This window comes from Eptesicus fuscus, chromosome 13, assembly GCF_027574615.1.
Source record: "Eptesicus fuscus isolate TK198812 chromosome 13, DD_ASM_mEF_20220401, whole genome shotgun sequence".
Classification (NCBI taxonomy): Eukaryota; Metazoa; Chordata; class Mammalia; order Chiroptera; family Vespertilionidae; genus Eptesicus; species Eptesicus fuscus.
In genome coordinates, this window is record NC_072485.1 from 2,898,390 (window position 1) to 2,925,641 (window position 27,252).

The window sequence follows — 27,252 nt, forward strand, 5'->3', positions numbered from 1 at the left end:
CCAGCCTGCCTGGGAGTGGGAGCTGGATGATGGTGGCCTGACCAGCGGTGCAGCTGCAGGAGCCCATGCCTCTCCCCGCCACCGACCTGCCGGGAGCCCCGGGAAACCAGCGCTGCCGACCTGCCATGCTCGCCCCTTCCAGCACCCCCAGGGGGCCCAGGCCGGCCTCTCCCCGACCTGTGCTGAGGCTCCACGCCTCTGGCCAGATGTAGCTGGGATCCGTCTCCCCTTCGCTCTCTCTGCCGATCGTTCCTGCCGTCCCACAGCTGGGCCGGCTGGTCCAAGGCCCGCGGGAGCCCCGATGCTGCACAGCTCGCTTTCCTGAGAAACCACCGGCACCCAGAGTGGGGGTCAGACCTTAGGGACGGACGCGGGCCCGAGTGAGCCCTGAGGGCCTGGAGGCTGGGCCGCGATGGCCCCGGCGCTGCCCTGGCTCCTGCTGTGGATGGGCTCGGCGGTGCTGCCCGCCCGCTGTGCCCAGCCTGGCATCCGGCTGCCTCTGCGGAGCGGGCTAGGGGGCACCCCCCTGGGCCTGCGACTGCCCCGGGACACCGAGGAGCCCGAGGAGCCCGGCCGGAGGGGCAGCTTCGTGGAGATGGTGGACAACCTGAGGGGCAAGTCCGGTCAGGGCTACTATGTGGAGATGACTGTGGGCAGCCCCCCCCAGACGGTAAGGTCGCCGGGCACTCTCCCCTCCTCCAGCATGAGCAGAGGGGACAGCTGGGCAGCATGCTGGCCCCTGCGAACACGGGCTGGATGGTGTGGGCGGCAGTGACCCTCCCCCAAAACGTTCCTCTGCGACCACGGTGGCAGCTGGGGTCATCTGTCGTTCCCAAAGCTCCCCTTCCCTCTCAGGCGTCCCGCCTGCCCTCCCTTCACTCCCATCTTACACACACACCTCTTTGTAAAGATTTGGGGGAGGAGAAATACTTCTGTGCGGGGAGCCCGCCCCAGAGAAGGGTCCAAGCCATGGGGTCGCCGGGAAGATGTGTCAGCCCTGGCCACGCCTGAGGCCCCCGCGCCCACCACTCCAGACCCTGGCCGCCCGACCCCATCACCTCCTCTGGTGTTTCGGGAATCAGGCTTCGCATCATCATTCCTGGCACCTTGAAGGCCAGGGAATCCTGATCCGAGTTGGATGAGGCCCTTCCCCCACTGTCTGGGCTACCACGGGGGCAGCAAAGCGTGAGGCCTGAGCTCCTCTGACCTCCAGGCCAGCCCAGAAGCCCTAGACAGACGGACTCCTGCGGTCCAGTCCTCCCTCCGCCTGCCCTCTCCCCCGCTGGCATCCACCCCAGCCCCTCCCCCGCCCCACACCTCCAAGCCTCCAGGGCACAGGCCAGAGGGAACTGGACTGAGCAAAGGAACCAGACCCCTTCTGAGGATGAGACTCCTTCCTGAGCTGGTAGCTGCTGGGGCAGCAGGGGGCGGGCCTGGCAGCGATGGCGAAAATACCACCCACTCTCCCCATCCTTCCTGACAACCTCCAAAGGTTGGTGCAGGTTGCACCCTCTGCACCCCCGTGGGTGGATGGGAGTGTGGGCGTGAGCAGCCCTCATGGGGGCTGTGGGGCCTCCGTGCACATGTGCTGCCCTGTGGGTGGGTCTGGACACAAGTGATGGGCTGGCTCTGTGTGTGCGGGTGTGTCACCTTGAACCTGAGCCGCCCCGCTCCCCTCCCCTCGGTCTGCCGTCTGCGGTCTGCGTCCAGGAGGCCTGTCCTTGGGAGGGTCTGTGAAGGGGAGTGTCTGTGCGGGGGGAGGGGGCGGGGGGAGCAGCCCTGGGCTTCTCAGGAAGCTCCCTCTGCAAGGCTCCACCTCCGGTGACCTGGTGGAGGCAGCCTTCCTGGGCCCGCCACCCAGGTCCTCCCGCCGCCTGGCTGATCCAAGGCTCCGGTCTCCCCCGCGAATTCCTCCTCTCTCCTGCGCACCCTTAGTACCCAGGAGCAGTCTTGAATCAGTCCTCAGGGCGAGGACAGAGCCCGAGGCCAGGCACCAGCTGCCTGGCCCCCCAGGGCACTGGGTGTGGGCAGGGACCAGGGGATGTGGGGACCTGGGACCGTGGTGTGCTGTGCAGAGACCCCAGGACGCGGCCACAGGACAGGGCTGGGACACCATAGGGGCTTCAGGGTCAGACAGACAGGAGTGCCAGCTTTTCCTCTCCTCCGTCCTCCTCTCTGAGCCAGTTGCCTCGCCTCTCACACGAGTGCAGTGAGCTCTCCTCTGCCAGGTCGTTGTGGGCATTAAATGAGACCATGTAGGTGACAGCATCTAGAACAGTGCAGCTGGACACATAATTGACCTCCGGTCAGTTAAAGTCATTTCCTCCCAGTTTGTCTGGCCACTTCTGCCTCTTCTGTGCTATGCAATGGAGCATAAAACATGGGTGTCCTGGCCGCAGTGTTTTGCACATGGGGGACCACTTACCATACTTCCCTGGCCCCCTGAATGATGTCTACACCCCTCCAGCCCGGAAGTTGGCAGAGAGTAATTGTCCAATAAATGTCAATGCCTTCCTCCACATTTCTTTTTTTTAATAAGTTTTTTTTTATTGATTTCAGAGAGGAAGGGAGAGAGAGAGAGAGAAAAGAGAGAGAGAGAGAGAGAGAGAAACATCAATGATGAGAAAGAGCCATTGATTGGCTTCCTCCTGCACCCCCACACTGGGGATGGAGCCCACAACCCGGGCATGTGCCCTGACCGGGAATGGAACCGTGACCTCCTGGTTCAGAGGTCAACGCTCATCCACTGAGCCACGCCGGCTGGGCCCTTACCCCACCTTCCTAAGAGGGGGGAAATGGGCTTCAAGTTCCACACCAGCGCAGGGAGCCAGTGTGGGGAGACCCCCTGGTGGATTGCCCCGTGGCTGCAAACCTGAGCTAGCGCCTGCCGGCTCGGCTCTGCGGTGACTTTGATTCTTTCCCGGCAGCCTGCCTTTCCCCCCCGCCCCGGCGGGCTGCTGTAAGCACCATGTAAGAACACGCCTGGCAGATATACTCTGAACCAGTCAAAGCCAGCACTTCCTGTGTGCCGTGCAATTAACTGTGGGGTTTGGGGGCTGATCCGCAAAGAGATGGAATGCATGTTTTCTTAAGGAGTTTAGTGTGATGTGGAAGAATAAAGGCTAGGACAAGGTAATCCACAGCATCAGCACTCCACGTGAGGCCCACGCTATCGGAACCTGTTTGAAATCAATGTACATTCTCCGGCCCCACCTCAGACTTACTGAGTCAGAATCTCAGGGGAACACTGATCTACTTAGCACAGAGCTGAAGAGGTGAAATCCGGGAAGGCCTCCCAGAGGAGGTGGTGGTTAGCATGGTCTTAAGAATGAATGGGAGGGGGAAGGTCATTCTCACTGGGGACATGGCACCTGTCCCACCAGCCAGGAGCTGCACTTTCTTTGTATGTCCACTCCTGCTCTCCCTGGGACTCGGTTAGACCAGAAGAGGCCACAGTCGATGACAGTGAGCTGTGTGTGTTTGAGCTCCGGCGTGTTTGTCCGGGGGACAGAGCTCAGGAACCAGTCCAGCTGCTGTTACGGGTTCCGGGAAATACAATGGAGCCAAATGGCCAAAAGCCTTAAGGTCACGCTTAAGGCCTGGACGCTGCTCTGCAGATATTTGTGTGGGGAGGGATATAAAGACAGCAGTCCTGTCGGGAGAGACGTCTCCATGTTAGAAGGAATGGAACGGAGACGTGCAGGGCCAGGTCTGTCGCCCAGTCCGAGTGAGAGGCGCCATGACAAGGCCGGACGAGGCAGTGAAAGGTGAAAAGGGAAGACCGGGATGCAAGGTACAGTATACGCGGGTGGACAGGACTTGGCGACATTGGGGTGAAGAGTGGGGGAGAAGGTGTCAAGAATGACTTCAAGATTCTGATTGGGCCCTGGCCGGTGTGGCTCAGTGGATAGAGCGTCAGCCTGAGGACCAAAGGGTCCTGGGTTCGATTCCGGTCAAAGACATGTACCTCGGTTGCAGGCTCCTCCCCGGCCCGGGCCCTGGTCAGGGGGCGTGCAAGAGACAACCAATCAATGTTTCTCTCACATCGACTTTCTCTCTGTCTTTCCCTCTCTCTTCCACTCTCCCTAAAAATCAATCGGAAAACATTGATTAAAAAAAATAAAAGGTCTGATTGGGAGTGAACTGGAGCAGAACAAGGCCTTTTTGGGGAGCAGGCAAGTTGGCAGGTGGGGACGGCTTAGCAGTACTTGTATACAAAAAGCTGCTTGTATTTAGGGTTGCAGTTTATGTAAAGTGTTTAAAACATATCCCACTAGGTTATTTTGTTTTTCATATTCACAGCTTCTAGCAGAAGTAGGGACTCAAAGGGTAAAGAGTTGGCAAGGTGGCAGGCCAGAAAGCGAAGACTGTCTCACCCTGTTCTTCCAGCTACTCCCTGCCACCTATGTGTGTCTTCCAGCTACTCCCTGCCACCTATGTGTGTGTTCCTGCTACTCCCTGCCACCTATGTGTGTCTTCCTGCTACTCCCTGCCACCTATGTGTGTCTTCCAGCTACTCCCTGCCACCTATGTGTGTGTTCCTGCTACTCCCTGCCACCTATGTGTGTCTTCCTGCTACTCCCTGCCACCTATGTGTGTCTTCCTGCTACTCCCTGCCACCTATGTGTGTCTTCCTGCTACTCCCTGCCACCTATGTGTGTCTTCCTGCTACTCCCTGCCACCTATGTGTGTCTTCCTGCTACTCCCTGCCACCTATGTGTGTGTTCCTGCTACTCCCTGCCACCTATGTGTGTGTTCCTGCTACTCCCTGCCACCTATGTGTGTCTTCCTGCTACTCCCTGCCACCTACGTGTGTTTCTCCAGCAGAAAAAGAATGGCTTTATCATGAACATCCCTCTGCCATTCCACTTACCTGCTCTCACTTCCTTACTCCGCTTACCCAAATGTGTAACGTGTTTTCCTCATAAAACATCAACCTCTTGAAAACAGTCTCTTTTTTTTCTTTGTTTGTCTGTGTGTTAATCCTCACCCGAGGATATTGTCCATTGATGTTAGGGAGAGTGGAAGGGAGAGTAAGAGACAGAGAGAAACATCGATCTGGTTGCCTCCTGTACGAGCCCTGACCAAGGCCCGAGCCAGGGAGGAGCCTGCAACCAAGGTACATGCCCTTGACTGGAATGGAACCTGGGTCCCTTTGGTCCACAGGCCAACGCTCTATCCACTGAGCCAAACTGGCTAGGGCAAGAACAGTGTATTTTAAAAATTTTATCTTTTTCAGTGTCTTATTTTTCTTTAATATCTCCGACAGCACCAGGCTCAGAACATGCACCTAGAGACGTTGAGAGCGGGAATAAATAAGCTGTAAGACATCTAAATAGAGCTGTTGATGGGCAACTGTAAGTGCAGAACTGGAGTTCTGGTGAAAATATTTTTAGTCTTTTTCCTAAATGAAAGAGTGTCATCTCATTATACTGGTATAAGCATCACTGTCCAAATGCAGGATAAGATTAATTGTTTGGATTGAAATCTGGGGAGAGTCGATTCCGTTGAACAAATGTGTTTCGGGGCACCTGTGTGTGCAGAAGAGAAAAATAATGCCACAGTCATAGCTCAGAGCCGCACGTAGCACTGAGAGCCGCAGGTGTGTGTGAGGCTCAGCATGTGCACACCTCAGCAGCACCCGAGACGGTCTGCGTTTGGTACGCATAGGGCAGTGAGTCTCGGGAGTGAAGCAGCAGGGTGCTGGGAAGGCCTGCTGGAAAGGGGGGGCCTTTGACTTGGCGGGAAGAGGAGAAAGCCGGGAGCACTCTGAAGAGAGGCCCAGCTATGCTAAGGAGCAGGGAGCTGGGCTCGGTGCTGTGCGGCTCGGTGGAGTGCAGGTTCGAGTCTAGAGGCAGAGAAGCCTAGTAGATATACCGGAGAAGGGTGGTCAGTGTAGTTGGGGTTCCAGGAAAACACTTCAGTGTGGAGTCGTGATTTCCAGCCTCTTTCCTCTCATGGCACCCATAAGCCAATCACTAAGCTCTATGGCACACCAAAAATATATTAATGATTTTTACTGATCTAACAAATAAAGTAGGTATAATTTTGATTCATTCACAACGACGGCTTTGGTTGTGTTGGCTGCTGTCCTTTTTTTACTTGACAATTTAAGGGAAAGGAAGATAGCGCCTCTGACTAGATCGTCGGATATTGCATGTTTGAAAAATCTTTGTGGTTCCCGGTTGAAAACCGCTGGTGGGGAGGGTAGCTTGGACACCAGGGGTGGGGCATGTCCTGCCCGCGGGTGGTATAAGGCCGGAGAAATCATTTGATCTGGCCCTGCCACGGCATTAGGGGTGAACTGATTAAATGTCTGACCAAATATAGCAGACTACTTTTTTAAAATATATTTTTATTGATTTCAGAGAGGAAGGTTGAGGGAGAGAGAGAGAGAGAAACATGGTGATGAGAGAGAATCATTGACCGGCTGCCTCCTGCACCGCCCCCTGGGGATCGAGCCTGCAACCCAGGCCTGTGCCCTTGACCAGAACTGAACCTGGGACCTTTCAGTCCACAGGCAGATGATCTATCCATTGAGCCAAACCAGCCAGGGCAAATTTTTAAGTTGATAATTCTGTATGGCCCTTGAACGGTGTTGTAAATATCCAAATGGCCCTTGACAGAGAAAAGGTTCCCCACCCCTGGTAGAGCCTGGGAGGAGGATCAAAGTTAGAATAGAAGGGCCTGGAAGAGGTGGGGGCGGTGAGGACAGCGAGGAGGAGGGTCCTCAGACCCGCATTCGCAGGTCAGGTCAGCCCAGGTCTCTGGCCCTGGTGCTGAGGGGAAGAGAGACCCGTCCCCAAGGAGCAGCGCTTAAAGCACAATATGCTTTTCCAAAATGCGATGGTTAAACTCCGCTTTAACTACAAGGGCTATGTATTAGCATGCCCACGGGGGGATGAGGAAGTGGAGCTCAGAGAGTGAGTGGCGTGTGGAACTTTACAAGGGCCCGCAGTGTGAGGAGAAGGTTGGGAGAAAGGCAAGCAGGCAAGACTGTATCTGCCACCCTCCAAGGCCTGCTCCCCTGCCCCCAAACCTCCCAGCTCCCAGCAGCGTTCCATTTTCATTGTGTTTGCACAGCGGAATTCCAGGTCGTATATGTTTGTTTTAAGTTCTGATATGAAACAGATGGAAAACCACTGAGTTCAACGAACCACCTTCAACTAGACAGTGCGGCGGGACCCCAGAGCGAAGGCTGCCCACAGCTCCTGCGGCGTTGCCTGGCCTTGGCTCCCTGCTGGGACCCTCCGGCTGCCATTTCCCACGCTCGTCCTCGGCCGCCCCAGGTCAGGAAAGAAGGAGTTTGTGGGGAGTGGGGGGGCATTGTGAGAGACCAGGCCCTCTCACTGAGGTTGGAGGTCAGGAGCCCTTCTCGCTGTCTCCAACAGAGCGAAGCAGAGAGTCCTGGTTGAAAATCCAGGGAGAAGAACGGGGAAGCCCCTACCTGACCACTAGCTGCTCTGTGCGCTGGGAGCCATTCTCTTGGGGACCCAGGCAGTGGGGAGTTCTGGGCCGGAGCCAGACCCTCCTCCAGGCCCTGAGCAGCCCGTGCTGGCCTGCACACCGCGGGCTGTGCCAGTGGCTCCTGAGAGGGGCGGTGCATGCACAGAGGTGGAGGGGAGTCAGCAGTCCCAGGGGCTGACCTGGGGAGCCAGGACGCCTAGGTTTTGTTTTTTGGTTTTTTAAATATGTTTTTATTGATTTCAGAGAGGAGGGGAGAGGGAGAGAGAGATAGAAATATCAATGATGAGAGAGAATCATTGATCGGCTGCCTCCTGCACGACCCACACTGGGGATCGAGTCCACAATCCGGGCATGTGCCCTGACCGGGAACCAAACTGTGACCTCCTGTTCATAGGTCAACGCTCAACCACTGAGCCACACTGGCCAGGCAGGACTCCTAGGCCTTCTTCTCAGACTCTGACAAAGCCACAGAGCAAATGGCTGAGCTCCCTGCCTCTCCACCCCAGTTGTTCCTTTCGCCAGGCCTTCTTAGTGGCATGGCCTGTGGTTGACCCTGTCTGCTGTGCACTGGAACCCCCCTGCATCAGGCTGCGTGTCTCCTTGCCTGGCCTCTGGGTGCCTGGGACCTTTCGCCAGGAGCACAGGGAGTGAACCCTGGCACCTCCTGATGGCCCCAGCTGAGAAGGCAGGTGCTGGGCTTTGTTTTCCACTGAGTACAGACCCAGAGAACAGGAAAGCCACTGCCACTGTGGGCGGGGCATGGAGAGACAACAGGAAGGACCTCTGTGTGACAGGGAGAAGCAGACAACCTAGCAGCCTGGTTGCTAGATGCCTCACAGGCTGGGGTTTCCGGGTGGGTTTCCTGGAGGTTGAAGAGCTAAAGAGACACCTCAAGAGCCACCGGGAATGGGATGGACACAGAGGAAGTAAGACCTCTCTTTGGCACACTGGGGTCCTGCGTGAGCTCAGAAAGGCATTCTACTGCTTAAAAAAAAAAGGGTTGGGAACCATTGTCTTAGGTCTGGTCTGTAAGACAGATGTGTATACTTTTCACCATTCATAGCCACCATCCCATGTGAATTGGAAGCACTAACAAATACTAGTTGAGCTGGATTTGAGGCTGGGGGAAATGGAGCATCCTGTCTAAAGGGGGAAGGGTGCACTAGCTAAGGTTTGGGGTGATGTAGCCAGCTTGGGATTCCTTAAAACAACAGCAAATACCCAGCTGCCGTGGCTCAGTGGTTGAGCATCGACCTATGAACCGGGAGGTCACGTTTCAATTCCTGGTCAGGGCACATGCACGGGTTGGGGGCTCAATCCCTAGTGTAGGGCATGTAGGAGGCAGCCAATCAATGATTCTCTCTCATCATTGATATTGATGTTTCTGTCTCTCTCTCTCCCTCTCCCTTCCTTTTTGAAATCCTATATAATAAAGAGGTAATATGCAAATTGACCATCACTCCAACATACAAGATGGCTGCCCCCATGTGGACACAAGATGGCCACCACAAGATGGCCTACAGGGGAGGGCAGTTGTGGGCCATCAGGCCAGCAGGGGAGGGCAGTTGGGAGCAACCAGATCTGCAAGGGAGGGCAGTTGGGGGCAATTGGGCCAGCAGGGGAGGGCAGTTAGGGGCAATTGGGCCAGCAGGGGAGGGCAGTTAGGGGTGACCAGGCTGGCAAGGAGGGAAGTTAGAGGTGACCGGGCCAGCAGGGGAGGGCAGTTGGGGGTGACCAGGCCTGCAGGGGAGGACAGTTAGGGGTGACCAGGCCAGCAGGGGAGGGCAGTTAGGGGCAATCAGGCCGGCAGGGGAGCAGTTAGATGTCGATCAGGCTGGCAGAGGAGTGGTTAGGAGGTGATCAGGCTGGCAGGCAGAAATGGTTAGGGGCAATCAGGCAGGCAGGCAGGCGAGCAGTTGGGAGCCAGCAGTCCTGGATTGTGAGAGGGATGTCCGACTGCCCTCGAGGGGTCCCAGATTGAAGAGGGTGCAGGTTGGGCTGAGGGACACACACACACACACACACACCCCGCATGAATTTTGTGCACTGGATCTCTAGTCTATATAATAAAAGTCTAAGTGACCGTTACAGTGGAACACCCAGAATGACTGGTAGCTATGATGCACACTGACCACCAGGGGGCAGATGCTCAATGCAGAAGCTTCCCCCTGGTGGTCAGTGCACTCCCACAGGGGGAGTGCCACTCAGCCAGAAGCCGGGCTCACTACTGGCGAGCACAGCAGCGGTGGTGGGGCCTCTCCTGCCTCTGTGGCAGTGCTAAGGAGCAGCGAGCCAAGTGGTAAGGAGCAGCGAGCAGGCGGGTGGTAAGGAGCAAGGGGTCCTGGACTGTGAGAGGGATGTCCCACTGCCGGGGAGTGGGCCTAAGCCAGCAGGCGGACATCCCCCAAGGGGTCCCAAACTGTGAGAGGGTGCAGGCCAGGCTGAGGAACCACCCCCCTGCCCCAGTGCATGAATTTCATGCACCGGGCCTCTAGTCAATAATAAAAATATACATATATTTTAAAAATAGCCCCAGGTGGGGAGCCGGTAGCCTGCTTGCTCCCCAGTGCCAATCACCAGCTTCAACCTGTGGAGCAAAGTGGAAGCAGGGGTGGGTATGGTGGGTGTCGGTGTCACGGTCACCCTACAGTCCCAGACTAAAATCGCAGGCCTGCAAAGACCCTGGGGCTGAGTTAACAGCAAGAATCTGTGGTGGCTCAGAGAACTGCAGGAAATGAGGCAATTACTACCAGTTAAAATAATTACGCCCTACCTGTTTTGGCTCAGTGAACAAAGCCTGTGGACTGAAAGGTTCCAGGTTCAACTCTGGTCAAGGGCACGTACCAGTTGCAGACTTGATCCCCAGCCCTGGTTGGGGCGCATGCAGGAGGCAACCAGTCAATGTGTCTCTCTCACATCAGTGTTTCTCTCTGTCTCTTCCTCTCCCTTTCACTGTCTCTAAAAATCAATGGAAAAAATATCCTCGAGTGAGGATTAACAACAAAATTGTGAGGAAGCACCTACTGAGGGCTAGGTAAGAATACTATATAATAAAGAGCTAATATGCTAATTAGACTGAACAGCAGAATGACCGTCCGGCCATCCTTCTGGACGACCATCCGGATGACCTTCCGGACGAAGCCGGGGCTGCGAGGTCCGGCTGAGGCTGCGAGGGCCAGCTGAGGCTATGAGGGGCTGCGAGGGCCAAGCCCCTTGCACAAATTCGTGCACCAGGCCTCTAGTAGATAATAAGGATATAAATGTACCCCACCCTTGAGCAGCTCACAGCGTGGGACATACAGGCTTTAGCTAAATGATTGGCATGTGATGAGTGACATTCAAAGAAGCAGCTTTTACTGAGGCCTGCAAGAGACAGAAGCTCATCTTGACTAGGGGCATCAGGGCAAGACCCTTGGGAGAAAGAATGTTTAAACTGTGACTTGAACTTTGAACAGAAGTTAGACAAAACAGGGGAGCACATTTTAAGCAAAGGAAACAGCATATGTGAAGGTACAGAGGTAAGAGGTCCTTGAGCTTTTGAGAAACTTCACAGGAAGCATGGGGAGGAAGCGGGTAAGGGACGAGATGTCCATTCAAGTTGACCTATGGTTGACCTAGAGGCCCCCAAGGTCAAGGATCCCAGAACTTAATTCAGATAGTTTTGTATCAGTTACCTGGTGCTGTGTAACAAATGACTCCAAAACTTGGCGGCTGAAGACCAAGGCCGTTTTGTTTCTTGGGATTCTGTGGCTGAATTCAGCTGGCGGTCAGCTGGGGCCGGACTCAGTGGGCCTGCTGGACCTCTTTCTCCAGGAAGTCTTTCATCCTCAAGGAGGCCAGACCGAGCTCCCTTACCTCCACTCTCAGGGCCGCATTCCACAAGGGCGACCCCCAAGGCATGAGCACGTATCCCACCTCTGCTCCCCTCCTTTGCCATGGCTCACTGGGCAAAACAAGTCATGTGGCCTAGCCTGGCGTCCGTGTCAGAGGGGATCCCACCAGAGCAGGCAGACAGGGGCTGTGAGTCCTTAGTGTAACCATCTGCCATACATTCCTTCTCCAAAGGAGAGATTCCGGGAGGTCAAGGAGATGAAAGAGCAGACGCGGGCTCGGTCAGACCAGTGGATCCTGGTCCTGGCTTTGGGGCTCCTGGTGTAACAGGGGTCAGGTCGCCGACTCACAGCAGGTCTCCGTTTCCTCCTCAGCCAAATGAAGAAGGGCTTCTACATCTCAGTTTAGCAAAAAGGCTTGTTATCTGAGAGGATAAGAGCGCTTCTCCCATTGCCTCTGAGGCCCACTCAGGAGGAAATGGACCAGGAGAATTAGAAATAGGAGAAGGTGGGTTAAAGCCCCTCCCCAGAGGCTTGCAAAGTGGTAAGACCTTGGGGTGGGCTACCAAGGAAGGCTGTGGATCTTAGTAACAGATCTTTCCGAGTTGGAAAGCGCGCCCCCTCCAGCTAACGGACAGATGGCTCCTGGAGTCTCTTTTTATCCAGAAGTATCTGAGCTCACAGTCTGCTAGAGTATCTGAGCTCACAGTCTGCCCTGGTACCCAGGGCCAAGGCAGCTGGGATTTAGGGAACAAAGACTTACCTGAACTCACCAGCTGGGTACCTCTCTCATCAGGCCAGGTTATTGCTGGGGTCCCCCGGGACTTCACCTGCAGAAGCGCCTTTCCCTGCGGGGCTTGTTAGCGTCTCCCATGAAGCTGCCTTCCAGACGCCCCAGGGGCTCCCGTGTTTGTGAAGTAATTGGCACTGACCTGGCCCTGACCCCCAGTCTGCGGTCCCAGCGCATCTAAAGGCAGGAGCTGCAGAGGGGGAAGAAGTCGGATGGCTTCAGGACCCCGGGCGCCTGGAGACTGACATCCTGTGTCAAACCCGGCACCTGGTGAGTTAGAGCCACACCCACAACCTAAAAACTCCCCCAGTTTGGGAGTCAACTGAGGGATCCCCTCCGCACCCTTTAACCATTTGTTAACTCAAGCAATCAGTATTGCCAGGCCCTGTGATGCCACTAGGGACACATTGGGGACACAGGGGAGGAGAGGGTCAGTGTGAAACTACAGCGCCAAGTTTTATGGAAGCATTTTAGCAAGACAGTATGGCCTCTTTCTCCCTTAGGAAGTCTCTTTGGAGCTCAAGCTGAAGGGTCATAGGAGGTGAGTCGACAGAACTGGAGGTGGAGGGGAGAAAGGTCTGAGGCCCTGGAATGAGGTCAGAGTGGCAAGGAGCAGAGGGCTTGGCGCGTACAGGACAAGCTACACGGGATACGTAGGCAGGACTGGCTCATGAAGGGCTTCCGAAACGTTAGTGCTTTAAATTTTTCTTTCTTTTTAAAAAAATATATGTTCTATTGATTTCAAAAAGGAAGGGAGAGGGAGAGAGATAGAAACAGCAATGATGAGAGAGAGTCATCAATCAGCTGCCTCCTGCACGCCCCCTACTGGGGATTGAGCCCGCAACCCTAGCATGTGCCCTGACCAGGAATCTAGCCCGGGACCTCCTGGTTCATAGGTCAACACTCAACCACTGAGCCATGCCGGCCGGGCTAACTTTTCTTTTAATAGCAAGGGAAACCATTGACACCGGAGGGCCAGCCGGGTCAGATGTGCGTCTTGAGGCGATCCCTCTCCCACAGCGCACACAGGCTGGAGGGGTGCAGGGTGGCTGTGCTCTGACCAGGCATATTCCAGGATGAACGGAGGAGGGCGTGGCCTCGGGTGGCAGGGCAGATGGCAGCAAATGAGTAAATGCAGGAGACTAAGATGGCTAACTGCGCAGGACTGGCTGAGGATGGCGAGGAAGAGGACGGTGTTAGATGGCTTTGAAGTCGCTGACTGAGGGAAGAGATGGTTGGGGATGCCTTTTGCTAATACGGGGAACACCGGGAAAACACCGATGTGCAGGACCGCGCAAGGTCAGCTGGGACACCCTACATTCCGGTGCCTCTGAGGCAGTTGATGTGTGCTTCTGGAGCTCTAAGGAGGGGGTGGGGGGGACCTAGGGTTATAGGCTGAGGAGTCATAGCCGAGAGGTGGGAACCGTGGGCTGCAGCCCAGGCGAGATGAGAGAGAGAGAGAGAGAGAGAGAGTACAGCAGGGAGGAAGGGCCACAGGCGAGCCTGCACAGCAGACAGCTCGGGCGGGGTGCGGGGGGCAGGCACGGGGTGCGTGTGGGGAGGGGTGGGGGTGACAAGGAGGAGAGGTCAGTGGTGCTGACTGTTCCCCAGAAGTCACATACAACAAGCCTGGTTTGGAAAGTGTGTCCTGCATTTGGTGACCTGAAGTCATTGGTGACTAGAGGCTGTTCCATGGTGGAGGGAGGGGTGGAGGCGAGATCCCGTTTTAGAATGGGCCGAGGAGTGGGTGGGAGGTGAAAAACGAAGACAGCTTGGCTGATGACTTTGGTTGTGAAGGGAGAGGAGAGAGGGGGGAGCTGGGAGCGGATGTGAAGATTTAAACGATTTAAAAAAGCAAAGAGACATTTGTAAATGCCAATAGGAAGACTCCGGATTCAGGGTCGGCCCTGAGACTGAGATAGTGAATGGGGGGGGTGGTCTGAGGAGCAAAGAGAGAGTTGGCCCCCCCGCTGCAGGAGGAGGGACAGCTGAGAGGATGGGCGGCCTGCGGGCATGGAGGCTGCTGGGGCAGGTGTGGAGGCCGGGCCGCGGGCACGGAGGCTGCTGGGGCAGGTGTGGAGGCCGGGCCGCGGGCACGGAGGCTGCTGGGGCAGGTGTGGAGGCCGGGCCGCGGGCACGGAGGCTGCTGGGGCAGGTGTGGAGGCCGGGCTGCGGGCCCCTGGGGAGGGCCTGCACACACGGCTGGGCGCCCCTCCCCGCCCTGGCCCTGGCCCCTGACTGCCCTGTTTCCTGGTGAGTGTGGGCTCAGTGCTGAAGTTTCGCTGGAAATGCTTAAGGACCGGAGACCCCTCTCCCGGGCAGGACCGCACTGCAAAGGGCAGCCAGACAGCCGGACCGCCGCGTGCCAGAGAGGAAATGGCACCTGCTTATTAATGGCCCCATTTTCTCATGAGGATGGAGAGCGGAGGCCACAGAGCAGGGGTGGCAGGGACTGGTGAGGGCGGGGAGCCCAGGGGTCCTTCCTCCAGGGTGGGACCCCTTTGAGGTGAAAGGGGGAGACCCTCCTCAGACCAGGAGAAAGGCTGGAGGGGGTGGTCTACAGAGAGCCCCCTCCCTGCAATGGGAAGGAGGGCGGTCGGGAATAGCGGGGACATGGAGCCCCCAGATAGAGCTCTGTTGTGGTGTAACATGTGGGCCCGTTTTCCTGGGATCAGCCGGGCACACATCCCAGGCCACTGTCCCCTGCAGAGCCATGGGGTCCTGGGTTGTGGAGGCGCCTCTTTGTTTGGGGTCCCGTGCAGGCAGGATCCCTGCCACCTGAGGCCTGCCCGCGGTGCTGGGAGCAGAGCCGGCAGGTGGGGCAGTGGGGGGTGAAGAGCGGCTTTAGCATTATCCGTTATCCGGCTGACATCGCAGCTCTGAGCCTCCAGCTCTGTGGATCCTCTGGAAGCTCAGGGTCTGGAGCCGGTGCTGGGAGACCAGGGAGGGGGCAGGAGAAGCGGGGGGAGGCAGAGGAACATGGGAGCCAGGCCAGGAGGGGGGCCAGCAGGACCCCTAGCAGGGTCAGAGGCCCAGGGGCCAGTGCAGGAGCGTCTCCCAGGAGGCTGAGCAGGCTAGGTGGGGACGGGGGTCAGAGGTGCCACAGAGGCCCACGGGGAGCAGGAAGGAGCTGGCAGAGGAGGCAGCAGGAGCCCAGGGAAGCGCAGGGACCTCCCGAGGTGGCAAGGTCAGAACCTGCACCAAACCCAAGGGCAGCTGACTTCACTGGCTGAGGAGGGAGGTACAGAGACAAAGGACCAGAGGTCACGGGAGGAGCCGAGGGGTGCATGTGGTATGTTGGCAAGAGGACTCGCTTCTCAGAGGACCGTATTTCCAAAGCCAGGCCTGCCCTCGTTCTGCCCGTGAGGATACGGTAGGCATGCAGCAGCTCTGGGCGGCCGCCGCTGGCTCCAGCCGGGAAGTGACAGGGAGGCTGCCGCAGAAGGGAGGGGTCAGGCAGGCCATCGAGGATGGAGGAGGGAGGGACAGGTAGGAGAGATGCCAGCAGGGCTGCACAGCACGGGACACAGACACCTGTCCGTGTTCACCCAGCCTCACCAGGGCCCCGGGGCGGTGGCCTGATCCTGGCTCCTGACTCCCACCGTTTCTGACAGTGGACGTGGGTCTGTGTCGCCTCTGAGACAGAGGGGGCCTTTGTGGAGCCATGTCTGGCAGGTAGGGTCAGAAACACGCGGCCATCACGTGCCATGGGAGTCCCCTCACTCCCTTTGCTGGTGTCAGCAAAGTAGGACAGCTTGGGGGGCCCAGCCAGGCGGCCTGCGGGGGACGCGCTTCCTCGGAGAACCAGAGAGGAAGGAGGGGCAAGCTCTGAAGACAGAATGGTCGGGGCAGAGTCGGGGAGGCAGGCCGAGGGGAGACAGGGACAGACAATACCCCCCCACACACACACTGTGGCTCTAACGACAGAGAAAATGCCATGATTCTCCAGGGAAGGCAGAGACACGGCTTCTGAGGCCTGAGGCCCTGCTGAGGCCACAGGACCCGTCCTACCTGGCTGCCGCCTGTCCTGTCCTGCCTGGTGGACACTCCACTGAGGATGGCCATTCCGCAGGGCGGCCGAGCGGGGAGTCAGACCCCGTGTCAGTAACCCGCGCTCTCCCCTCTCTCCCGCAGCTCAACATCCTGGTGGACACGGGCAGCAGCAACTTCGCAGTGGGGGCCGCGCCCCACCCTTTCCTGCATCGCTACTACCAGAGGCAGCTGTGAGTCCAGGAGCCGGAGGGGAGAACTGCCCCCGGTGCGGGGCCAAGGGGGGTCCGAGAAAAAGGGGTGCTGCGGGGAGAGAGGATCCTGGGATCCTTCCTGCCAGGGAAGGGGAGAGAAGGTGACGGAGAGCAGGATAGCAGATTGGGTGTGGATTTCAGGGGTGACTGTGGGAAAGGGTGAGTTGAGAGGCAGCCAGGAAGTTCTTTGGGATGGAGAGCAGGCAGCCTCCTGTGCAGGGAAATAAGCTCTGAGCAACCCCAGGGTCCCCCTCTCTCCTGAATGGGAGGCGGGGGCCTCGCTCCACAGCCTCCTATCTCGGTTTCAAGGCAACACCAATCAGGTCTAGGGAGAGCAGGCTGCAGTGAGCCCGCCTGCTGTGTTCTCGCCAGGGGTCACTCTCGGTGGCTTTGCACAGTTCACGGGAGTGGAGAGCGAGCCTTCCAGAAACCCCACTGCCTGGACCAGTGTCAGGACTGTGGGCTGAACTGCCTCCTCCCCATCAGCCAGAGGGCCAGCACTGGGATTTAGACAACTGGTGGGAGGGAGGGTCGAAGTGGGGCTTTAAGGTAAGAGAGGCCACGAGGGATCATAGAAACAGGACATGGGGTGTCTAATGCATCTGTGTGTGTGAGCAGAGGCTTAAATCCCATTCGCGGACTTCCAGGAAGATGCCAAAGCCACCTCCTCACTGCTTTCTCCCCTCAACTCCCCGTCTGGAGAAAGCAGTCAGGGCGCAGGGCCTGCGGTCAATGAAAGGGAACTCGTGTAGGTTCTTGTCCCAGGCCTGTCCCTGTCCTCCATCACATTCACACACGCCCTGATCAGCACTGCAATTACACCCAGGTAGGGGTGTTGATGGGCATGTTCCGCATATGTAGGTAGCGTGTAACCTACATGCTTGGCTGAGATGCTGTGCCAACCCCTTCTCTGGAAGAACTTGTTGTAGAGGCTCCACATTCAGCCCTTGGCACTTGGTCTGCTACTCGGATGGCACTGCTGGATCCCAAGGCAGCAGGAGAATCAATGGCTCCTTTTCTCTGGGAGACTGATGGAGCTGGGGTAGGTGGGGAAGAGATGCCACTAGCTGTCCCTGCAGCAGCAGCAAGTAAATACACAGAGCCTAGACTGTTCTGCCCTGGGCCTGAGCTGTACATCCAGCAGCGTGAGCCATGGGGACAGGAGAGCCCAGCAGTGGGAGCCATGGGGACAGGAGAGCCCAGCAGCGTGAGCCATGGGGACAGGAGAGCCCAGCAGCGTGAGCCATGGGGACAGGAGAGCCCAGCAGTGTGAGCCATGGGGACAGGAGAGCCCAGCAGCGTGAGCCATGGGGACAGGAGAGCGGGCCCAGCAGCGTGAGCCATGGGGACAGGAGAGCGGGCCCAGCAGTGTGAGCCATGGGGACAGGAGAGCCCAGCAGCGTGAGCCATGGGGACAGGAGAGCGAGCCCAGCAGCGTGAGCCATGGGGACAGGAGAGCCCAGCAGCGTGAGCCATGGGGACAGAGTGGGCCCAGCAGCGTGAGCCATGGGGACAGGAGAGCGAGCCCAGCAGCGTGAGCCATGGGGACAGGAGAGCGGGCCCAGCAGTGTGAGCCATGGGGACAGGAGAGCCCAGCAGTGTGAGCCATGGGGACAGGAGAGCCCAGCAGTGTGAGCCATGGGGACAGGAGAGCCCAGCAGTGTGAGCCATGGGGACAGGAGAGCGGGCCCAGCAGTGTGAGCCATGGGGACAGAGTGGGCCCAGCAGCGTGAGCCATGGGGACAGGAGAGCGGGCCCAGCAGTGTGAGCCATGGAGACAGGAGAGCCCAGCAGCGTGAGCCATGGGGACAGAGTGGGCCCAGCAGTGTGAGCCATGGGGACAGGAGAGCGGGCCCAGCAGTGTGAGCCATGGGGACAGGAGAGCGGGCCCAGCAGTGTGAGCCATGGGGACAGGAGAGCCCAGCAGTGTGAGCCATGGGGACAGGAGAGCCCAGCAGTGTGAGCCATGGGGACAGGAGAGCGGGCCCAGCAGTGTGAGCCATGGGGACAGAGTGGGCCCAGCAGTGTGAGCCATGGGAACAGGAGAGCGGGCCCAGCAGCGTGAGCCATGGGGACAGGAGAGCGGGCCCAGCAGCGTGAGCCATGGGGACAGAGTGGGCCCAGCAGTGTGAGCCATGGGGACAGGAGAGCGGGCCCAGCAGTGTGAGCCATGGGGACAGAGTGGGCCCAGCAGCGTGAGCCATGGGGACAGGAGAGCGGGCCCAGCAGTGTGAGCCATGGGGACAGGAGAGCCCAGCAGCGTGAGCCATGGGGACAGAGTGGGCCCAGCAGTGTGAGCCATGGGGACAGGAGAGCCCAGCAGCGTGAGCCATGGGGACAGGAGAGCCCAGCAGTGTGAGCCATGGGGACAGGAGAGCGGGCCCAGCAGTGTGAGCCATGGGGACAGGAGAGCGGGCCCAGCAGTGTGAGCCATGGGGACAGGAGAGCGGGCCCAGCAGTGTGAGCCATGGGGACAGGAGAGCGGGCCCAGCAGTGTGAGCCATGGGGACAGGAGAGCCCAGCAGTGTGAGCCATGGGGACAGGAGAGCGGGCCCAGCAGTGTGAGCCATGGGGACAGAGTGGGCCCAGCAGTGTGAGCCATGGGGACAGGAGAGCGGGCCCAGCAGTGTGAGCCATGGGGACAGGAGAGCCCAGCAGCGTGAGCCATGGGGACAGGAGAGCCCAGCAGCGTGAGCCATGGGGACAGAGTGGGCCCAGCAGTGTGAGCCATGGGGACAGGAGAGCGGGCCCAGCAGCGTGAGCCATGGGGACAGGAGAGTGGGCCCAGCAGCGTGAGCCATGGGGACAGGAGAGCGGGCCCAGCAGTGTGAGCCATGGGGACAGGAGAGCGGGCCCAGCAGTGTGAGCCATGGGGACAGGAGAGCGGGCCCAGCAGCGTGAGCCATGGGGACAGGAGAGCCCAGCAGCGTGAGCCATGGGGACAGGAGAGCCCAGCAGTGTGAGCCATGGGGACAGAGTGGGCCCAGCAGCGTGAGCCATGGGGACAGGAGAGCGGGCCCAGCAGCGTGAGCCATGGGGACAGGAGAGTGGGCCCAGCAGCGTGAGCCATGGGGACAGGAGAGTGGGCCCAACAGTAGCTCTCTCATCTGCTTGCCAGGTCACTTGACACTGTTCTGGGTGGTGGGTTCCCCTAGAGTCTGGTGAGCAGCCTGAAAGCATTTACCTAGAATGCCCCTGAGGTAAGCCAGGCGGCTGGGAGTTGCTTTGCTGCTGGACCCCTGTACCAGCTGTGGTCATGCACCCACAGAGCTCTGCCTCCGTTTTCACAGGTCCAGCACATACCGGGACCTCCGCAAGGGCGTGTATGTGCCCTACACCCAGGGCAAGTGGGAGGGGGAGCTGGGCACCGACCTGGTGAGCATCCCCCACGGCCCCAATGTCACTGTACGTGCCAACATTGCTGCCATCACGGAGTCAGACAAGTTCTTCATCAATGGCTCCAACTGGGAAGGCATCCTGGGGCTGGCCTATGCTGAGATCGCCAGGGTGAGTGGAACAGGCCGAGCTCCGGACAGCGTGTCTGCACACTGCTTGTTACACGGGCGGAGTTGGGAAAGAGAAGGGAGGGAACTAGCTGAGGAGGGGAGCATCCGTCTCAAGGTAGTCTGAATCACATCCAGGTAGAAGGCAGAACTACAGCACGAGACGTCACCACTGGCACAGAGCAGGCTTGGTTTCTAGACTCTGCGATCTTTTCGAATAAGAGGCCCCTGAAGCATGATGGGCTCCTGGGGACCCCATAGAGCTGTGGGCCCTCGGTACTTCCTGTTTGCATGGCGTATCTGCTGCTAACCCTCTCCACCCAACCCCAGTACCTCAAGACGGTCTTTCCCGAGGAACATCCCATCTTTGCAATCGCCTCCGGTGTAGGCAAGAAGCTGGCCTCTGTGTGAGAATCCCTCCCGTCTCTTTCCGCCACAGCCCGACGACTCCCTGGAGCCTTTCTTTGACTCGCTGGTAAAGCAGACCCACGTGCCCAACCTCTTCTCCCTGCAGCTGTGTGGCGCCGGCTTCTCCCCCAACCAGTCGGAAGTGCTGGCCTCAGTGGGAGGAAGCATGGTGAGTAGGTCCTGGGAGAGGGAGGTCCTGGCACTGGTTAGAGATGCGTACCACCTGCCTCCCTTCCACAGTCTTGGGCTCCGCTTAGTATCTATATTCCCCACCCCCACTCTGTCCATCCTGTCTTCCTGGCATTACTCCAGGAAGGACTCACGTCGCCTATGGTAAACCTGGAAAGAATCAAAGATGATTAGGTTTCGAAGGAAAGGGAAATGAAACCTACTGGAGTAAGATTATTCAGTCTGATGATAAGGCAGAGATGTAAAAAGTTTAAAAGTCTATTTATTAATTAGGACAACTGGTGAATGGTTTTCCATCTCCAACAAGCAGAAAAAATAAAATTTATAGAAGCAAATAATCATTCATTCAACATTTACTGTGCCAGTTTAGGTTTAAATAACTTCATCTCAAGGACTGTGATTCTGAAACAAATAATTAAAACTCCTAGAAAGTCTCTTCCCCTGAACACATTGTTTTGATGTTGCTTTTTCAATGTTTTTAATTGATTTCAGAGAGAGGAAGGGAGAGGGAGATAGAAACATCAATGACGATAGAATCATCAGTTGGCTGCCTCCTGCACACCCCCTACTGAGGATCTAGTCTAAAACCCCAGGCATGTGCCCTGGTTCTTAGATTGATGCTCTACCACTGAGCCAAACTGCCAGGCATGAACACACTTTTTTTTTTTTTATTCCAGAGAGGAAGGGATAGAAACATCAATGATGAGAATCATTGATCAGCTGCCTCCTGCACGCCCCCCACTGGGGATCAAGCTCGCAACCCGAGCATGTGCCCTAACTGGGATCGAACCTGGGACCTTCCAGTCCACAGTCCAATGCTCTATCCACTGAGCCAAACCAGCCAGGGCCATGAACACATTCTTAATACATTTTAAACTATGTCACTCTGAGGCATGATTCGATTAGAAGCAGGATGAGAAAGGTGGTCTATGGAGGGCCTTGCCACCCCCAGAAATTCCTGGTCCTTCGCTTGCTTTTAGGGTGACTTGCTGCCCTTCGTGCTGGGACTCAGGTACCTGCCTTTTTCTCCCTAGATCATTGGGGGTATCGACCCCTCGCTATACACGGGCAGCCTCTGGTACACACCCATCCGACGCGAGTGGTATTATGAGGTGATCATTGTGCGGGTGGAGATCAATGGACAGGACCTGAAAATGGACTGCAAGGAGGTAATACAAGCAAGGGGGCACCAGGGAGAGGAACAGGGTGTGGCGACACAGGGTGAGGTCAGAGCCTGGGTTATGAGGCTGGAAGGACAAGGCAGGTGCAGGACCTGCGGGAAGGCTCGGGGCTGAACCTAGAGTCAGGAGCACCAGGGCCACACAGCAGGACCAGGACTCGGGGGCGGGGACCGGCAGGGCACTCACAGGGACCGCCTGGCATAGGACCTAGTGAGGGTAAAGGCGCCTGGACCCATCACAGCCTTGCTTCACGGCCTGGTTTGCAAGGCAGTGTGATGTGATGTGAACAGGAGTCCAGCTCTGGGTTCTGGCGCTGCCCTTAGCAAGTACCTGCCCTTAGGTAAGTTACTGTTGGGCTTTTTCCTCTGCAAAAGAGGTAAGAACAGCGTCTGCGGATTGTGGCGAAGACAGAGAATGAACAGTGTCCATCCCAGTACCCGGCACACAGCAGAAGCCAGGAGACGGCAGCTAAGCCGCGGGTCTTCCTCCTTTAGGCTCTCAGTGCGTGCTAGATTAGGATAGATATAAAAGTATTATGAAAAATTGAAACCACCATATGAGATACTTTTTTTTTCAAGATTTGGAGAACATCTTTCCACCCAAGATAGTAAGAGTTAACATTTACTGAATGCCCCGTGTGCCAGGACCATTGTAAGCACTTTGAATGTATTAATTTACTTAATCCTTATAACTGTGAGGTAGGTACTATTATTATCCTTCAAGATGGGGAAACTGAGCCACTGAAGTTAAGTAACTTGCCCAAGGATATACTCCTAAGAAGTGGCAAAGCCAGGATGCCAACCCAGGCAGCACCCCACACAGTCAGACTAACCCTCTGACTGGCCAGAGCCTGGCATCGCAAACAGCTCCTGAGTACTCTAACCCTCTCTTCTCCCTCTCAGTACAACTATGATAAGAGCATCGTGGACAGTGGCACCACCAACCTTCGTTTGCCCAAGAAAGTGTTTGAAGCTGCAGTCAAATCCATCAAGGCAGCCTCCTCGGTCAGTGGGACTGAGTCAGGGGTACAGAGGTGACTGGAGTCTGAGGGAGTCGGTTGAGTCACATTCTTCAGGAGCCACGTGCCCCCCTCAGAACCTTCTACTTAGACTCTTTCGTGGGTGTTTGCCGGTCACACAATCTCAATCCCCCTTGTACGAAGTGTTGGCCTCATTCTCCCCCTCTCTTCCTCCATTCTTGGGTTCCAATGGACCTTCCCCCATTTGGATATTCCAGGAAAAGCAAATAAAGGCCAGTGAGTGTGATCTAAGGATGGGAGGCGAGATGGCGGCAGGGGCTGTTTCCTCACTGTCTCCCTTTCTGCCCGCGGCAGACGGAGAAGTTCCCGGACGGCTTTTGGCTGGGGGAGCAGCTGGTGTGCTGGCAGGCAGGCACCACCCCCTGGAACATCTTCCCGGTCATATCGCTCTACCTGATGAGCGAGGTCACCAACCAGTCCTTCCGCATCACCATTCTTCCACAGGTGCGTCCCTCCCCGAGGCAGCGGGCCCCAGGAGACGGTACGTGTAGGGAGATGCTCAGTCCATGGCTTCCCTGAACTTGGAAGACAAAGTAGATGAGTGTCCAGGGGTGAAGGGCTCTTGGAAAAGCAAGCCCTCGGAGCTCAGGGCTGCCGACGGGAAGAGCGGCCTAAGGACACAGCCACCTAGAAGGCAGAGGTGGGGTGAGGATGGAGCGAGGAAGACACACTGTGACGCTTTGACTCCTTATCCTTAGCAATACCTGCGGCCAGTGGAAGATGTGGCCACATCCCAAGACGACTGCTACAAGTTCGCCGTCTCCCAGTCGTCCACGGGCACTGTCCTGGGAGCTGTCGTCATGGAGGGCTTCTACGTGGTCTTTGATCGGGCGAGAAAGCGGATCGGCTTTGCTGTCAGTGCTTGCCATGGTGAGCGCCAGGGTGCGGGTCAGTCTATCCATGTGCTCCCTGTCCAGCAGGCAGCAGATCTGGGCCCCGCCAGTCTGGGAAGGAGGAACAGTTGCCTCGAGCCAGAGTTAGCGCCTAAGCTTCCCACTGCCTGGCATGGCGACCCTGCCTGCTTGGGAGCCTCTGCTGGACGCCAGGGATAGCAAGAGCTGTTGGGCACCTGGAGGAGCTCAAGATCCAAGGGCAGCAGGCTGAGCCTACAGTGTCCCTGTCCCCGCCAGAGGGGGGTTAAATGCCATTTCAGAATGGTAGCGGGTGCCTGGCTGCTGTGCTCAATGGTTGATCAATGGTTAGAACACTGGCCCACGCACCAAAGGATCATGGGTTTGCTTCCCAGTCCCAGCCGGGGCATGTGTGAGGCAGCCGATTGCTGTCTCTCACATCAATGTTTCTCTCTCCCTCACCATTCCGCTCTCTAAAAAAAAATAATGGGTGAGGATTAACAAAAAGGTCGCTGTTCCCTGTGGCCTGGAGGAGACGTGCCTCCACCCGGCACTGCTTCCTACAGCCTCCTCGGGGCCCATTTCAAGGCCCGTCGGGACGTCCTTTCTCTCGCATAATCCAAACTGCGTTGTGACACTGACCTGCCTGCTCACATCTGCCCTCTCCAGTGCACGACGAGTTCCGGACGGCAGCGGTGGAAGGGCCGTTTGTCACCCTGGACATGATGGACTGTGGCTACAACATCCCACAGACAGACGAGTCCACCCTCATGACCATAGCCTACGTCATGGCCGCCATCTGCGCCCTCTTCATGCTGCCACTCTGCCTGATGGTGTGCCAGTGGCGCTGCCTCCGCTGCCTGCGCCACCAGCACGATGACTTTGCTGACGACATCTCGCTGCTGAAGTGAGGAGGCCCATGAGCAGAAGACAGAGCGTCTCCTGGACCATCTGGGTGGTTGGTTCGACTTGGTCACAAAGAAAGAGATGGCACCTTGGCCAGAGCACCTCAGGACCCTTACCCACCCACCAAATGCCTCTGCTTGACAGAGGAGGAGGAGCAGGCAAGGTGGGCTGCAGGGACTGCACCTGCAGGAAATAGGACCGGGAAGAGACCCGCTCTGGTGGCAGGAATACGTCACCTCAAACTTGAGTTGGGAAATTCTGCTGCTTGAAACGTCAGCCCTGATCTTTGCCCACCATCCCTTCCAGCCCTCCACCCCAAAGCATTCCTCTCTCCTTAGTTCCAGAGTGGGGGCATTCCACCGGTCACCCCGGGGTGTCTGCAGGGCCCAGCCTGGCCTCCCTGCTGGCCCAAGGCAGTAGGAGCAAATGCACAGCTTTTGCTTTAGAGATAGGAATTGTATCAATGAGCTTAACAGTGGTGCAAAGACTGCCTCTTGAATTAAACAAAAAATAACCTGACTGAATATTTGTACAAACGGCTGGGAGAGGGAGAGAGGGAGTGTGAAGACAGGGGACACTGGGATGGAAGCCAGGAGACGTAGAAAGGCCACCGCCAGATCCCATTTCAGACTTCACCTCCAAGACAGAACCCTCTCGTGAACAGGTGCTGCGTCCCAGTTTGCTTTGCTGTGGCTGCAGCCTATCAAAAGGGCGGTGGAAGAAGGGCTTATTTGCCAAAAAGCTCTTTTTAGCTCTTAAATTAAGTGTCCACTATGAAGTTCCATCTAACAAATGAATTTCTACCTTATTGATGCCACTTGTCTCTACCTGGACGTTTTGCTCTATAAACGCTCAAAAGCCGTGTTAACATCCCAACCCTCCCCAAACCCAGGCGTCCTCTGGGAAAGCAATGGGAACATAGCAACAGAGCGGGGCTGGGCCTCGTCTTCCTGGGCACCTCTTCACTCCCTCCCACAAACCCCGAGACCTCGGAGCTCTGCAGCTGAGGTGCTAAGAAGAATAGACAGGAGAACTCTCCTAACAATCCTCGAAAGCAGAATCCTGGATTCATTTCACAGGCACAGGGGTGATGCCCTTCACCCGCCTGGAGTTCTTCCTGTTCAGCTGTAAGATCTTTACATAACACAGAGCCGTTTCATTGCCTTCTCACCCTAAGGTCTCAGCCGCCACCTACTTGGCTAAGGCACCCCCAGTGGCACAAGTATTGGAGCCAGAGTGTTAGAACACAGGGCTCGCTGACTATAGCACCGTCACCTTCAGTGTCCAGGCCGCCTGGAGAAAGGATGGGGCCTCGGCTTCCTGCCTTCCTTTTCCACAAGAGCCCCTCAATGCAACCCATCCTTTTCTCCTGTCCTGCTCGCTACTCCCCACTCCTAATAGTACTTGGGTACCCAGGCTAGTTCTTGCGCTAAGTACTGGGGACAAAGTTCATTTCCTATCCGTTCTAACACAGTCAACATGATACCAGTGTTAGTGGAAAGAGCAAATGTTCCCGGTATACCCCCGGGACCTCATTCCTCTGTGGTCTACACCCTGCTTCCAGGTAAGGGGCCTGCTGAGTGTGAATTACCTGAGGGAGAGGGAACCCCAAGGAGGGCCTCTGGAATCCTGGCTTCAGCCAGCTGCCACAAGCCATACACAATAAATCAAGAACACCGAGTCGTAGTTTTTATCTGGACTCTTCATTCCCCTGCACCTGGTGCTGCTTGGCTGACGGAAACACCCAGAACCACACAGACTGACAGGAAGACTGGAGACTGTCCGCTTCCAGCTCGGAACTTACTGTGTAAATAAACTTCCAGAACTGTTACCGTGAAATAAAATGCCACCTTCTGCTTTATGATTTCTACCCATGTTGGGGGAAAATGGCTTTTCCCCAGCTCTCTCCAGGGCATAAAAGTTAGCCCCTTCATTAGTAAGCCCCACTGTCCACTTCCCCTTTCAGAGAAAACTTGGGCTCTCTAAGAGTAACTTCCTTTCTATCCTGGAACTACAAACTCTAAGTGTAAAAAGAAATTTTTTTGACAACAGCTTCTTGCTTGTAAAAATATGTATTCTATATCTCTATTTTTGAATCTACTCCAGAAAAATGACTGTCCCATCTCTCCTCACTGCACTAGGGCCTTTCCCGCTGGTGTGCGTGGCTTTAGCATTGCAGGCCAAGGGACAGAGGGAGAACGAGGCTGGCCCAGACTCGGGGCTGCTTTCTGACTGACCCTGACTAAGCAGAGAGCAGCGATGCGGCCCCAGGTCCATGCACACCTCTCCCCACACTGTCCTCCAGCTACAGATGGCTTTCCAGGGTTTCTACCAGGAAGCAGTTATGCCCCTTACTCCCTCCTTTGGCTTCAAAGATTTGTGGAAAAGAAACAGGATATTCTTTATACCTCCTGCAAAACACTGCAGGTGGCCATGGGCTGCTACGAAGTTGAGGGGAGATATTAAGATAACAAGATGAAAATGACACGCCCCCACCCCCCCCACCCCACCCCCCGCAAAGGGAAAGAACAAAGGAGCTAGTCTTCCATTGGCACCTTCCCTTACCGACAGCTACAGCACCCTACAGCACCGGAGACATGCAAGTCCCATCAACCAAGGAAAGTAGGTTATCTGACCTCTGCAGAGGGGCGTATGCAGCCCATCTCAGTGACCTACAAGATGCCACGGAGCTCTCGGCAGCTCTAGCTCCTCACACTAATGCCAGTTAACAAACCGGGGCAGTCAGAGAAGAGAAAGAGTATGCCCATGAGCTGACAGGCAGGATGAAACAAAGGAAAAGAGTAGCAGGAACAGGAGGAGAGAATTTAGACGGATATGCAAGGA

At 56.8% G+C, this 27,252-nt stretch overlaps 1 protein-coding gene across 1 annotated transcript; it reads left to right on the forward strand.

Annotated features, from left to right (window-relative positions):
* Window positions 1-26,259, forward strand: BACE1 (beta-secretase 1). The gene is made up of 9 exons (XM_008150118.3): window positions 1-670; window positions 16,222-16,310; window positions 19,622-19,838; window positions 20,274-20,411; window positions 21,466-21,600; window positions 22,515-22,616; window positions 22,946-23,095; window positions 23,350-23,521; window positions 24,172-26,259. Exons 1-9 carry the CDS (start codon window positions 413-415, stop codon window positions 24,411-24,413), a joined length of 1,503 nt encoding a protein of 500 aa, XP_008148340.1. The 5' UTR covers window positions 1-412; the 3' UTR covers window positions 24,414-26,259.
* The last annotated feature ends 993 nt before the right edge of the window (window positions 26,260-27,252 follow it).